Below are 15,938 nucleotides of genomic sequence, written 5' to 3'. Positions count from 1 at the left end.
CCATCGCCTGTCGGTAAGTCTCGTCCAGTTTAAGTCGCGGAATCGACAGCTGCTTCAACGACGCCACCTTTGCTCGACTGGTCACAAGCGTGCACATCACCTCTCCTCGTACAACGGCTCGGAAATATGCTACGCATTCGCACGCCGTCTCACTCGCGTCTGCAAATATATGCATTGACAACTTCGTTCCACTGACATCCTGTTCACCAAAGATCCTTGTATTGTTACTGGCGCCAGGAATCCCATAGGGTTGAACTACGCTATCACGATACTGAGCCCGATTCGTTCAGTCGGGCGTAATTCTTCTCGAAGGACTCTCGAATACTCTGGTTTTGACGTGGAGGTGTATTCCATCAGCACCCGTTCGTACTCCGTGCTCTTGTTCAGGCTGAAATGAACTGCTGTTTCCCTGCTTCGCTCTCCTAGTTCCTCCAGGACCGCGTCCGAATTCGAAACCTAATTCCTGATGTGAAAGTCACCACGGGTGTGATCGCATTTCACCTCACTAGCTTGCTGCATCGCTTCTTCCACAATGTCCACAATAGTCGTCGACGTACATAGTGACGCTAGACTATCGCTACGGCCGCTTCTGGGTACTGCTCCGAATACTGTTCAGCTTTCCAGTTTTTCACAAACTGATCGGAACTAGCTGAGCACGTTGAGCCGAGTGTCGCTACGATCATAACGTATACCTGCGGAGCTTCGTCACTGTTAGCCCTGAAGAAAAATCGCTGCACCTGCTTGTCCTCCGATCGGATGAGAATTCGGTTTCTTCAAGACTGTGTATGTGGCTAGAGGACGGTTTGGGCTTCTCACAAAGGGCTGGACGAGACTACGTCGTTATGGGGTCTCATGTGATCTCCGACGCCTACAATGCCCCGTTTCCTTTTCTGTCGGGAATAACGTGCCAAGGATTAATGGGACATAATAGCAAAAAATGGGTATTTGAGATTGGTTATTAGGATTTCCACTGGGTTAATATTACAGGGTAATTTAACTTCTCTTGGATTTGAACATGGAAGGAAGGGGTAATCTGCCCCATTCGCAAGAAAGGCGACCATTTGGAATGTGAGAACTTCAGGGCGATCACTATTTTGAATGCTGCCTACACTGTAGAGATGCATTTGAACGTGTTCTGTTCATGTTCTGTTCAAAAGCTTTGCTCACGCGTGCCGTGTTCAAGTTCAAACAATGCAAAGCGTTTGAACTCAGTGCACTGTGTAGCTAATAGCAACAGCGATTTTTGTTGTCACTCGGTCATCGTCGTACCACTGAGAAGGGAGAGTCGGTCGGTTTTCACAAGGTATTCGTGACATCGTTGCATACGAATTATATGCAGAACTTACGAAATTATCAGCTCACGATAAGATGCAGTCAGGTTTGATCTCTTATTAGAGGTTTCCGTACACTTCTGAACACATAAGGCTTATTATACTGGGTAAAACCCTTGGTAGAATCCCAACCAGTTCCCGAGCTGGAAATGCTTCTTACTATCTGAGCCACGACAACGTTGGACAGAAATCCATTTCCGGGGCTTGGTCCGTTGCTGACTCGGTGTAATGGGGGGACCTACAATCCATCGTACACCCAACAATCCAACATCCAACTCAAAGAAATTTACCTGCATCGCAAAATTCGCTGAACTGGTTAAAAAATAACGAAATGCAGTGGGAAATAGGTTAAATTGATGTCTTTAAGTAAATATTATTTAGCAGGACCATGGTGGTTCGACTAGGCACTCATCGATTCAATAGAGATTGGACGGCAGACGGTATACGAATTATCTGGCCATAAGTCTGACCTGTCAAGTTTGAACACCGTTGCGTGAGCAATCTAGTTACCTAGATTTTGTTCAAAAGTATGAACACGCTCTTGAGAGCAATATGGGAACATTTTCGGCACACTCACAGAACATGAGCGTTCAAAATGCGTCTCTGCTACAAAGTGCTATCCCAGATCATCTTCCGTCGTCTGTCACCTAAAACGAATGAGTTCGTGGGAAGTTATCAAGCTGGCTTCATCGACGGCCGATCGACAACGGACCAGATCTTTACCGTACGGCAAATCCTCCAGAAATGCCGTGAATACCAGGTCCCAACGCATCACCTGTTCATCGACTTTAAAGCGGCATACGCCAGTATCGACCGCGCAGAGCTATGGAGAATCATGGACGAAAACAGCTTTCCTGGGAAGCTGACTAGACTGATTAAAGCAACGATGGACGGTGTGCAAAACTGCGTAAGGGTTTTGGGTGAACTATCCAGTTCATTCGAATCTCGCCGGGGACTGCAACATGGTGACGGACTCTCATGTCTTCTTTTCAACAACGCTCTGAAAGGTGTGATGCGACGAGCCGGGCCCAACAGCCGGGGAACAATTTTCACAATATCCGGTTAATTTGTGTGCTATGCGACGACATGGACATTATCGCCAGAACATTTTGAACGGTGGCAGAGCTGTACACCCACCTGAAACGCGAAGCAGCAAAGGTCGGACTGGCGGTTAATGCCTCAAAAATACAGTACATGCTGGTAGGCGGAACCTAACACGACCAGATCCGTATGGGTTGTAATGTTACGATAGACGGGGATACATTTGAGGTGGTGGAGGAATTCGTCTACCTTGGATCCTTACTGACGGCTGACAACAACGTGAGCCGTGAAATTCGGAGGCGCATCATCAGCGGAAGTCGCCTACTACGGGCTCCAAAAGAAACTGCGGTCGAAAAAGATTCACCCACGCACCATGTACAAAACGCTAATAAGATCGGTCGTCCTCTACGGGCACGAGACCATGCTCGAGGAGGACCTGCAAGCACTCGGAGTTTTCGAGCGACGCGTACTAAGAACGATCTTCGGCGGTGTGCAGGAGAACGGTGTGTGGCGGAGAAGAATGAACCACGAGCTCGCTGCACTTTACGGCGAACCCAGCATCCAGAAGGTGACCAAAGCCGGAAGGATACGGTGGGCAGGGCATGTTGCAAGAATGCCGGACAACAACCCTGCAAAGCTGGTGTTTGCAACTGATCCGGTTGGCACAAGAAGGCGTGGAGCGCAGAGAGCACGATGGGCGGACCAGGGCGAGCTTTGGGCGCGACCGAGGATGAAGAGCGGCAGCCACAAACCGAGTATTGTGGCGTACTATTGTTGATTATGTCTTGTCCTAAATGTGATGTTGAACAAATAAATGTATGTATAATGTTGAAAGTTCTCGAACTGTACCTTCACATTGAGAACGACAAGCTAGTTCCAAGCCCTATTTATTGATTCCTTGTGCAAATTCGATTCTCTTGTTAACCACGGAATACCACCTACGAGTTGTACGGTTATCTATGCTCATGGTCATGCTTACATAAAACTAAAAAGCAGTAAAGTACGAGACAATAAAGACGACCTTCCAGTTGAATTCGAAATACGTCACAGTTTAAGCATGCACCCGATTTTTGATTACCTGCAAAGCAGCCGACGTGAAAAATATAATGATATAGGTAGAAGCTTTCATTAAAAAAACCTTTTGAGCAAATCATATGACTGGAAAAACTTGTAATTGGAAGGCACGAAATGTTGGTGATTGACAAATTGAGAGATAACATATATGAAAAAATCGCATTCGACTTCGTATTCACTACACCTTGTGAAAAAAAGGATTATTCATGGTATGGCTACGGGAGTCAGTTTGGCTTTCTTTTCCGCAGAATCGTTACATGTTCTGTGGCTTAGTTGGTAAAAGCGTCGGTCTACCGAATACGTAGTCGAGGGTTCGAATCTCACCAGATTGTGATTTTTTTTTTGTTCACAAATGCTGTCGCGACGAGACCCCTCGTCACAGCTCAACTGTGGTCGTTCAGGGCTGATCACAGCTGTGGCCGGTGGAAGGGTCACCAGGGAATAAGAGAAACGAAACAAAAAAAAAAAAAATGATCAAGCAAATACGAAACTCTATGTTAAGCATTGTGCATTGAAATTGTTGAAACTGCGAAAATTTATAAGTTGAAGTTGAGTTTACCGATAATTCTTACGCCTAGTTGGTTTCTTCCTAAATGTAATAGTACGTAGAAGTATGACATGCACTTATGAACTACTTAACCCTAAAAGGGATACCTGGGGTCCATTGGACCCCAGGCGCCTTTCAGAGCTCGTCTTTGATGGAACACACTCAGCGAGGTGACGAAACTGAGGCAACGAAGGTATCCCTTTTAGGGTTAATTATAAAAATAACGAATACTAAACTAAATTGTACTTAACTCTAGGCAAACACTATTGGTGAACTAAAAGTAAAATTTGATTGCTGATCTTAACAATACCGCAAACAAATCTGAGGTTTGCTTTTTAGATTCGAAAGACTCCCACAACAAATGCCATCTTTCAATTTGTCGATTAGAAACATTTCATGCCTTCTAATTACAAGTTTTTCCAGTATGTTTCAGACATGCCAGCAAATCTTATAAATGCCAGTAAAGGACACTATATATCATTGTACACAAAACATTTGATTAGGGTTATTCTCGACATCATTTTTACTGTTGTCAAGACAACCTTTTCCCCCTCACAAAATACCTTTAAGCGCTATCACCTTTACTTGGCGGGTCGCAAATGGGGGCTGGGTGAATGAGTAATTGTGTTAACCTTTATCTTACCTTTTTGTTTTTTCTTCTCCTCCCTCCCCCTCCACAGGTGACGTCCTATCCGGAGTGTGCTTCGTCGGTCAGCTGGACACGCACTCGTTGGGGGTGTTTCTGCTGATACCGCTCTGTATCTACCTCTCGGTCGGGGCGCTGTTCCTGCTGGCCGGCTTCATTTCCCTCTTCCGCATCCGAACGGTGATGAAGCACGATGGTACCCGCACCGACAAGCTGGAACGCCTGATGCTCCGGATCGGATTCTTCAGCGGGCTGTTCATCCTGCCGGCCTTGGGCTATTTGGGTTGTTTGTTCTACGAGTACTACAACTTCGACGACTGGATGATCCAGTGGAACCGGCAGATGTGCAAACTGTTCTCCATTCCGTGCCCAACGACGGCGACGATGTCGACGATGACAATGGCAGGGAGTGGAGCGCTAAAGTACGGTTCGGCAGGGATGATGGCCCAGGACGAGGAGAAGCCCATCTTCCACATCTACATGGTGAAGTACGTGTGCTCGATGCTGGTCGGAGTCACGTCCAGTGTGTGGTTGTGGTCCGGTAAGACTGTGATCAGCTGGAGACAGTTTGCCGAGAGGCTGCAGGGGAAGGACAACCGCAATCGTGGGGCGTATGTTTAGGTTTAGGTAGGTGGGCTGGGATGGATGAACTATGCCTAGTGTACTAGCTAGCTTTGAAGTGAGCTTACAATGCTTAAATTAAGTTTTGAAAAACCAAATGTTTTGTTCTAGGAAATGTTGGGAAAAAAAAAGCATTTATCGTAAGTAAAAAACACAATCGAGATTAACTGTTTAAGTCATTTATTAATACTTAGGTTGGAAACGAAGGCATTATAATGGTAACTGTTGATTTGGCAAATTGGTGGGAGACAATAGATATAGACCCAGTTGACTGACAGAAGATTTCGAAGCAGGTCAAACTGTTCTTACAGTTTTTTGATGGCTGCTTTGTATGTGAAATATGACTTTTCTCTCATTCGATTATGTTTAGTGATGCACGACAGTGTTATTTTTATAGGGTAGAAATTTACTTCGTCATATGCGCTAATTCCCGGCATATCAGATGGAATATAGCCAGACATTAAAGTTATTCCAACTTATCTTTGCTTATATTTGCTAATTTATTAGAAGCAATGGCTTAATTCCCCAACAGCGGGGTAGGGGAAGCACTGAAAATCGAATAATTACGCAAAATTTGACGTTTCAATTTTACTCCACTTACGATTTCATATTTTTTCTCGTTTTGTGTATGACGAAGGCAATCGCACCAAAGCAATAGTTAGCAGAATTGTTCTTCATCATCGTTCAAATTTCACTTCGCCAGATTCACTTATGGAACTGAGCTTCAATGAACGCCCCACAAAAGCTCTGTGGCACTTCAAAGCTGGAATTCATTGCAGCAGAATGCAGCAATAGTTGCTCAATTAATCAAATAAATTACTTTTTTCTCGTCGGTAAAATATAAACAACAAATTGTCTTCGTCTAGAGAGGATGGAATCAAATGTGTGTGTGAATTTTCTGCATACGAAACATCGTATTTCACAACTTTCATTTTTGGTGTCAGTAACGGTTTTTTAGGTTTCGGAAACCTAACAGTAAGTTGTTGGCCTAAGGTCCCATATCCACCGTGGTGGGGCTGCCACCTTAGGTATAGCTTCCATTGGAGGAGCATTTCATACTCAGCCGCTGGATGTCAGAACAGACACTGTTTGAGTCGCACTTCCTTGGTGAACAGACTCTCGAGACGTACCTCCTCAATCTAGCTGAAGTCAGAAGTCCAGGCTACACTATCAGCAAAGCATACAACTCTTAGGTGACAGTCTTTGTCATCGCTTGACCCGTGAAAGCATGAGGTAGGAACTTGTGAGGGCCAAAGCTCTGATTTCCGACTCACCGTTTTGCAGCCCGTATCTCACAACCACAGAGAAAGATTTCTCCGTTGCACTGTGGTAGTGTAGGAATAACAAGACTATGATGTTCTCTTTTCAAGGCTTTATTACGTAATGGTCATAGTCTGTCACTTAGTCTATGTCAAGACCTACTTAGGTTTAGAACTATTCACCAGTGCCTACTATAGATAGTGTGATGGCGTATTATCTGGTGCGCAGAAAATATTGAACATTCTGGTCGTTATTCTAAAGCTACCTACATCCATCTCAATTTTAACGCTTTCTGCTAAATCGTAATTTGAACACATGATTTGATTTGGATTTCGAAGGATTTGACCTACTTTTGAATAAACAATGTTAATAATGTTTGACCATCCTTCCTATGTACCATAGTGTCACGTGGAAGCTGTGCCGGGATTCAAATTCAGGTTGTGCCTGATGGCCCGAAATAGCGTAGACTAAACGGAAATAGAATTCGAGAGACAATTTTTCTATCTTATTATTTTAAGGAAATTATCTTTTAACATATTTTTGCCTTTCTCGTTCACCAAAGTGAACTGAAAGGCTATATGTTCACTCGAAAAACGAACTTTCGACAGAAGGCCCGGAGGGTCAAGTCACATATACCAATCAACTCAGTTCGTGAGTTGTGTGAGTGTGTGTGTGTGTGTGTATGTCTGTGTACAAAAAAGATCACTCACTTTCAAGGCACTTCCCATTGGCCGATTTTTTTTGGATTATAGCTCGCTTCGAACCGGTATTTTACCGCATTGTTTGCTATGAAAAAGGTCCGAATCGGTCAAGGCGTTCCGAAGTTATGGCCATTTCAGTGATCCGGACCAGCACCGGTAGAACTGCCCGTATACAAAACTGAACCAAGCTCCATAATGCAACACATAAAACTGCGCCGATTTTTGTGGCCTTCAGCATAGTTGACAAATTTTGTACGTAAATCAACACTGTGGACCAGAAATTCCACGATGTCGACCCAAAATTCAAGATGGCGACTCCAAACTCAAGATAGCGGCTGTTTAATGGAGTTTGGAGCCCAAAGTCATGCAATATGGGTATATTTGGTATAAGGAAGATGTCCGGAGTACAAAAATAGCGACCAGAATATCCAAGATGGCAGCCTAAGATCCACGATGGCGGCCCCAAATTCAAGATGGTTGATGTTCATTGGAGTTTTGAGCCCTAAAACCATGAAACATGGGTTGGGTATATTTGGAATGGGGAAGATATCCAGAATCCAAAAGTGGCGGTTAAAATCCAAGATGGCCGTACCAAATTCAAGATGACGGATGTTTAACCTGGATCCAGCCAACGTACATTCTCCACCTTCGGAAAAGCACAAAAATGGTCATAACTTTTTTGTTTTTCGATGGATTTTGATGAAATTTTCACAACTTCCCGAAAAACTTTTCTAGTTTTTGATGCCGGGGACGTGGGTGCCTGGTCCACATGGTTACGGAGTTATTCCGGATTGTCTTGGGATATCAAAATTGGCCACATACTTTGCGCAAAGTATATCTCAAGATCTCGATGAGATAGAAGTATAGTGAAATCGGCGAATTTGTTCAGCAGGTTAAGAACTAACTGGCAACGGCGACATTGGTTCGTGATTCGGCCGCTAGGCGGCGCCAGTGTCAAAAAATTTCAAACCTCATATCTCAGAAACCTGATAAGATAGATAATGCTGTCTTCGGCAAAATTCTTCAGCAAGCTCAGAACTATCTGATAGTAAAGTCTTTGGTTTGGAATTTATCCGCTAGGAATTCAAACCCTAATGAGGTACAAGCATGCCGTTTTCAGCAAAGTTGATCAGCAGGCTAAGAACTATCTGGCAAAAGCGTCTTTGGTTCGAGAATCGTCCGCTAGGTGGCGCCAGGGTAAAAAATGTTCAAACTTCTATATCTCAGAATCCTGATAAGATAGAATGATGCCGTCTTCAACAAAGTTCGTCAGCAAGCTAAAAACTGTCTGATAGTTAAGTCTTTGATTCGTGATTTATTCGTTAGATTATTCGCTACACCATCTTTGACCCCCTATAGACAAATTTTGTCACCCCACAATATTGCTCCGTTTAGTTCCGGGAATATCTCCGGGAATTTCTACAGGAACTCTTCCGGGGTTTTTTCCAAGAATTTCCCCGGGAATTTCTCTAGGAATTCCTCTGGAAATTTCTTCGAGAATTCTTCTGAAAAAAATTCCAGGATGTCCTCTAGGACCCACATCAGGAACTCCTTCTGGGAATTTCTCCAGGAGTTTTCCAGGAATTCCTCCGAGAATTTTATCAAGAATAACTCGATGAGTTCCTCCGGAAATTACTCCATGAATCCGGGATTTTTCTCAGAAATTCCTTAAAGAATTTCTCCAGACTGGATTTCTCCGAGAATTTTTCTAGGAGTTCCTCTAGGAATATCTCCGAGAATGTTTCCGGGAATTGCTTCGGAAATTTATTCAAGAAATTGTCCGGGAAATCCTCCTAAAATTCTTCCAAGAATTCCTGCGGGAATTCCCCCAGAAATTCCTTCGGGAATTTCTTCAGGAACACTTCCGTTTAAAAAAAAAAAATCCACTGAAAATTTCTCCAGGAAGTCTTTCTTCAGGAAGCCTTCCGCGACTTTTTTCAGAAAACGCTCTGAGAACTTCTCCAGGAATTCCTCTGGGAATTTCTCCAGGAATTCCTTCTTTGTTTTCTCCAGGAATTTCGCCGGGAATTTCTCTGCAAATTCCTCCGCGGATGTCTCTAGAAATTTTCCCTGGAATTTCTCCAGAAATTCCACTAGGAATTTCTTCAGGAAATCCTTCCAAAATTTTTCCTGGAATTCCACTAGGAATTTCTTTACGACTCCCTCTAGGAATTTCTCCGGGAATTCTTCAACGCCTCCCATCAGCAATTTCTCCGGTGATTCCTTCAGTTATTTCTCCAGGACTTTTTCCGGGATTATTTCTAGGAATTCTTTTGGATATTTCTCCATGATTTCTCCCGGGGATTCCTCCAGAGATTCGTCCAGCAGTTTCCGTCGGGGAATCCACCAGGAAGGAGGATTCCCTGAAGAGTTTTCTAGAGGAATTGCTGAAGAAATTACCGGAGGAATTCCTAGAGAAATTTCCCGAGGAATTCCTGGACGAAATTCTAAAGGCATTCTCTGTGGAATACTTTGAGAAATTCCCAAAGGATTTCCAGAGAAAATCCCGAAGATTTCATTTAAAAATTCCCGGAGGTATTTCAAAAGAGTCCCCGGAGGAATTGCTGGAGGATTTTCGGGAAGATTTGCAGAAGAAATTCCCTAAAGAATTCCTGGAGGATTTCCTGGAGAAATTGCCGGAGCAATTACAGGATGATTTCCCGGAGGTATTCGTAAAGGAAGTCCTAGAGGAATTCTGGGAGAAATTCTCAGAGGGATTTGTGCGAAAATAAAATCACGGAAGACTTCCGGAAGAGATTCCTGGAGAAATTCCCAGAGAATTTTCTTGAAAAAAAAACCGAAAGGTTTCCTTAGAAAATTCCCGGATATATTCCTGGAAAAATTCCTAGAGGAATTTTTGGAGAAATTCCTAAATAACATCCTGCAGGAATTCTTGAAAAAAATCCTGGAGGAGTTCGTGGAGGAATTCCCGGAGGCACTCATGGACGAATTCTTGGGGAAATTCTTAGTGAAATTTCCGGAGAAAATCTTGGAAAAAAAATCCGGAGGAATTCCTGGAAAAATTCTCCGGAGAATTTCTGCAGAAATTGCCGACTCCTGATGGGAGTCCTAGAGGAAATCCTGGGGAAATTTCCGGAGGAATCCCTGGAGAAATTCCTGGAGGATTTCCTAGAGGAATTCCCGAAAGATTTCCAAAAGAAATTGCTGGAGGAAGTTCTTGGGGAATTCCCAGTGGAATTCTTGGATAAATTCCTGGAGGAATTCCCGGAGAAATTTCTGGAAAAAATTCCCGGATGAGTTCCTGTAGAAATTCCCGGAGACATTCCCGAAAGAAAAAACGGAGCAAAAGAAGCAATATTGTAGGGTGACAAAACTTGTCTACAGGGGGTCAAAGACGGTGTTAGAGTATTGCTTCTTGTCCACCGTACTCGACCGTCTACTATCCTGTCAAATGGTTCTTAGCTTGCTGAGCAACTATGCTGGAAATGGAATATTTCTTGTTCATTAGGGTGTTCATACAAGTATTTTCTTAATATTAGACGAAACCTATCGAATAAAAGATGGGTTTCGTGGCCGAGCGGTTAGCGGCGTCAGTCGTTTAGGTGTCTCGTAAGCCTCGGAGTGTGGGTTCGATTCCCGCTCCAGTCGGGGAAAACTATACGTGATTGAATTTTTCAGACACAAGGCGCCACCTAGCGGATAAATCCCAAACCAAAGACTTTACTATCAGATAGTTCTGAGCTTGCTGAAGAATTTTGCCGAAGACAGCATTATCTATCTTATCAGGTTTCTGAGATATGAGGTTTGAACATTTTTGACACTGGCGCCGCCTAGCGGCCGAATTACGAACCAAAGTCGCCGTTGCCAGTTAGTTCTTAACCTGCTGAACAAATTCGCCAAAGACACTATACTTCTATCTCATCGGGATCTTGAGATATACTCTGCGCAAAGTGTGTGGCCAATTTTGGTACCCCAAGACAAACCGGAATAACTCCGGAACAATGTGGACCAGGTACCTATGTCCCCGGCATCAAAAACTTGAAGAGTTTTTTGGGAAGTTGTGAAAATTTCATCAAAATCCATCGAAAAACAAAAAAGTTATGACCATTTTTGTGCTTTTCCGAAGGTGGAAAATGTACGTTGGCTGAATGAAGGTTAATGAAGTTGTGGTCCATGAAATATGGGTATATTGATTATGGGGAGGATGTTCGGAGTTAAACAATGGCGACCAGAATATCCAAAATGGCGACCCAAAATCCAAGATGGCGGTTCCAAATTCAGGATGACGGATGTTTAATAGAGTTTTGGGCCCAAAAACCATGAAATATAGGTCTATTTCCTATGAGGAAGACGACCCGAGTCCAGAAATGGCGACCAGAGTATCCAATATGGCGGCTCGCAATTCAAGATGGCGGATGTTTAATGGAGGCTTAGGCCCAAACCATTCAAAATAATTTTTGGTATGAGGAAGATGACCGGAGTCCAAAAATGGCGATCAGAATATTCAAGATGGCGTCTCAAAATTTAAGATGGTAGCTGTTTAATAGAGGCTCAAAAATCATGAAATATGGACATATTTCATATGAAGAAGATGTCCGGTCCAGAGTCTAAAAATGGTGACCGGAATATCCAAGATGGCGGTTTTAAATCCAAGATGGCGGTTTTAAATCCAAGATGGCGGCTTCAAATTAAAGTGGCGGTTGTTTAATGGAGTTTTAGGCTCTGAAACCATGCCATATGGGTATATCTGGTATGGGGAAGAAGTCTGGAGTCCACAAATGATGATCAGAATATCCAACATGCTGGACTTAAGTCCAAAATGGCGACTCAAAATTGAAGATAGCGGCTTTTTCTTAAGGTTATAGACTCAAACATCAAAAGCCAGATAAACGATATGATTTCTGGCGCCATGAAATGTATTTTTGTTAAACGTATGAAAATGCCATATTCATCATCATGTCAATTGGTTTTTGTTGAAATGGGTTTTTAAAGGTACGAGAAAGGCGCCATCACCGCCAGGTGGGCTAATTTGGGTTTACATGATATGGAATGGGTCTTCAGTTAGCCTAGTGGTTAAGGCTATGGATCGCCAATCCGGAGACGGTGGATTCGATTCCCGTTCCGATCGGGAAAACTTTCTCGACTCCCTGGGCATAGTGTATTTATCATTGTGCTTGCCTCACACATACAAATTCATACAATGGCAGACAAAGAAAGCCCTCCAATTAATAACTGGTGAAGTGCTCAAAGAACACTAAGTTGGAGAGAGGCAGGCCAAATTCCAGTGAGAACGTAGAACCATTCAGAAGAAGAAGAAGAACATGATATGGAAGCTAATTTATCTATATATATAAAAATGAGTTTGAAGCTCCTTTGAGGCAACAAAACTCACGAACGGATGAACCGCCCAGCATGATTCATGCACGGTTCGATTCGTATTCATGGTGGCTGTGTTTATATGTGCAAAAAGTTAGGAAAATCAACTAGAAAAGTAAGAAAATTGATTAAGTACTGATTTTCGAGAGCTGGGAAGGAAATCAACACGATAAAAATGAAACCAATCTAGAGTGTGGTGACGTTATGACCTCAACAGTTGTCAAACCACCACAGCTTGGCAAGACAAAGTTTGCCGGGACAGCTAGTAAATTATAAATTGATACGCATTGGCCATGAGGCGTTAGGCGAAGTGAAAGAATACATTCGATCATTATTGGTCGGTGCTTAGCTAGACGGGAGTTGAACAAAATTCCTACTTTAATTTTTGGAAAGTGATCTGAGTCACCTTGACAGAATTCAGTTAAGGCTTTTTACGGCATCATCAGCATCGACAGCCATGTTGGATGTGAGCCTCAAAATTTCAAAGTGATAATTCTCTGCCACCAAAGCGAATGTTAGTATGAAAAAGTATCATCCTCTATGCTCACTCACAGTGATTGCGATGATACTTTTTCTGCTGCGTTGCTGCAGAATTTACAGTTTTTCATCACTTCAAAAATGCGAGGCAAACAATCATTGAAAGGTAAAAAGTCAATGATTCGTTTGAAAACTTAGTGATGCAGTAAGACACCTTAAAAAAACATCTCTTACGAAGATCAGTAATGCATCAATACCAACAGTTTTAGTACCACCATCTTGCCAAATCAACAGAATTTACAAATAAATACAATAATTTATTTAGTCAATATGTATTGTCCAAGTCCCAGTCCAAAAGTGCATACATGAAACTGTTCAAAAATATAAAATTATTTTTTATCGCCTTCTAGTGTCAAAATGCCGATCAATAAACGTAACCGCAGTCCCAGAAAATGCCAATACAAAACAATCCATCGTCATCAATCATTTGCATGAAACACTATCTCCCGATGTGATATGACCAGCAAATCGTGAATCATGTTCGAATTAAGCCGTCAACTACTTTTTTTCATCTCTCAGGTGAAATAAGCATATCAACCGCGATCCCCACGTGCAGTGCAATCGAATGTAACAGCAATCAAAATTAAATTAGTACTTTTTTCCCGTAGCTGGTTGCAGCAGCGCCAAAAACAAGTTGCTTCAGCTACCTTACCGCGTCCGTATATTACTGTACTGTAGCCTCGTAAGGACGATAATAATGCCACGCAGGAATTGGAGAGATCCCAAGAAACCAGTTTCCTCCCAAAGTTTTGTTCCCACACGTCGTGTCGGTTCATAATTTTCGGCAAGTGAGAGCGAGAGATCAATAAAAAATGCAATATCGCGAAAGTTGCGTTTGTAAATCGAGAGACGAGTATCCTTTAATTCTTCGTTTTTTTTTGTTTGGTACGGAGTCTGACGATGATAACAGTAGTTGATAATTTGCACCTTGCCTGAACCGGTCCGATTCGGAGGGGAAACTGGTTCACAGAGGAGGTCAGTCTGATTAATGGATGAATGAATGGAGAAATAAAAATGTCCAACATGCCAGGTTGGGTTGGATGGATTTTTGACGTTCGATGTGTCGAATTGTGCCGAGTGATAGCGTTAGGTTAGGATAATTGAAAAATTTCATGTTATAAATATTGCCATTTCATCTCATTGCTAGCAATCATGCTCATTTTAGACTATAGTTAATAATGTATCCTAAGTTTGATACTTTTAGGGAAACTAATAAAACTGTGCGTCCTATTTCTACACAAGGAATATATCGCTTTTGTAAATATGTACAAACTTAAGTAAGCAATTCATAAATAAAAGTCGACTATTAGGAAAAATATTGAATACATATGGGTAAAACATTCCGAAAATCCTTTAGTAAAACAGGAACACTATCCTAGGGTCTCCAGTTAGCCTAGTGGTTAAGGCTGTGGATCGCTTATCCGGAAACGGCGAGTTCGACTCCCGTTCCAGTCGGGAAAATTGTTGTATCATTGTACTTGCCTCACAATATACAAATTCATGCAATTGCAGGCAAATATAGCCCTCCAATTAATAATTGCGGAAGTGCTCAAAGAACACTAAGCTGGAGAGAGGCAGGTCAAGTTCCAATACGAACGTCGAGATATAAAGAAGAAGAAGGAACACTATCCGTGCAGAAGAAAAAAAAACCTAAAGAACACCAGACTCAGGTAGGCAAAATTCCTTGCAAAATCGAATGCCTTCAAACTGAATAGGGTATTGAAGGTATTCATAAGAGGTAAAATATAAAAGAAAACATTTAGAAATTTCTACAAATACCTGGTGAATAATAACACCAAGTACTCTTCAATGCCTAAATAATTTCGGTTTTCTTTTTCATACAACACGAACAAGAACGATCTTAGATATTAGGAAAATCTGAGGGAGGGAGAAGCAAATAGGTGAACACTAGAGTATCTGTGAAGGAGCTATAGAGGATCTCAGAGAAGACTCTAATGGGTTCAGCGGGTATTTCGATCAAAAACAAATTGGTTTCGGTGATTGAAGGAGGTTCCTGAGGTTTTCTGGGTGATTTAAGGGGCATTTCTTGAGGTTGTAGTAGGTCTAGGGACGGTTTTAAGAGCGTTTAAAAGTGAAGCTTCAGGGGGTCTCAGGCGGTTCCAGGAGATCGCATTGCGTTTCAGGGGTGCCTCAAGGGGTATTGGCGGGAGTGTGTGGATTAAATACATTTTCATGGGCATTTTAGACGACGTCTCAGGGGAGTTTCAGGGTTTTTCAGGATCTTGGGATGTTTCGGAGAGTCTCAGGATATTTCAGAGTGTTTCCGGGCGTTCAGGAGAGTCTTAGAATGTGTTGAGAGGCACTTCAGGGCATATATGCCTGCTAAACGTCTAAAATAATCATTGACAGAGGAAGCGTCTCATAGAACACAAGAAGCAGCCTTTGTTCCAGTTGGGAGATTGCGACGTTAACAAAAGGAGTTATTTAAAAAATAATAAAAAAAAAATCGTTGGCTTCCTCTTGAGATTCCTTCCGGAACTTCTCCAGGAATTTCTTCTGGTATTCCTCCTGGAGTTCTTCCTGCGATTTCTCCGGGATCTAGATCTTGGGATTCTAACAAGAGTTGTTTTTCTAATATGTGTTCCTAGAAAGACTCTTTACAGTATTCCTCCAGACAGTCCTTCCGGAATTTCTCGAAGAATACCTTATGAGATTCCTCCGAGGCTTCCAGGATTCCTCCCGGAATTCGTTCCGAGATTCTCCTAGAATCTCGTTTGGAGAATTTCTCCAAGAGTTCGTTTCGAGATTCCTCCTGAAATTCATTCTGGGATTCATACAGAAGAGCTATTTTTTTCTGAGATTTCAGGTGTTTTCCAGCAATT

The 15,938-nt window shown here is 42.6% G+C and overlaps 1 protein-coding gene across 1 annotated transcript in view; it reads left to right on the top strand.

The window, feature by feature from the left end:
• LOC109427049 (frizzled) overlaps positions 1 to 14,411 on the top strand; it is a 354,513-nt gene extending 340,102 nt beyond the window's left edge. Inside the window, exon 5 of the mRNA XM_062842923.1 lies at positions 4,674 to 14,411. Coding sequence (XP_062698907.1) covers positions 4,674 to 5,260 — 587 coding nt within the window. The 3' untranslated portion in view covers positions 5,261 to 14,411. The remainder of the gene's footprint in view (positions 1 to 4,673) is intronic.
• The last annotated feature ends 1,527 nt before the right edge of the window (positions 14,412 to 15,938 follow it).

Source organism: Aedes albopictus, chromosome 3, assembly GCF_035046485.1.
Source record: "Aedes albopictus strain Foshan chromosome 3, AalbF5, whole genome shotgun sequence".
Taxonomy (NCBI): Eukaryota; Metazoa; Arthropoda; class Insecta; order Diptera; family Culicidae; genus Aedes; species Aedes albopictus.
The sequence above is the reverse complement of the archived record's forward strand: the minus strand, read 5'-3'. Positions and strand labels throughout refer to the sequence as shown.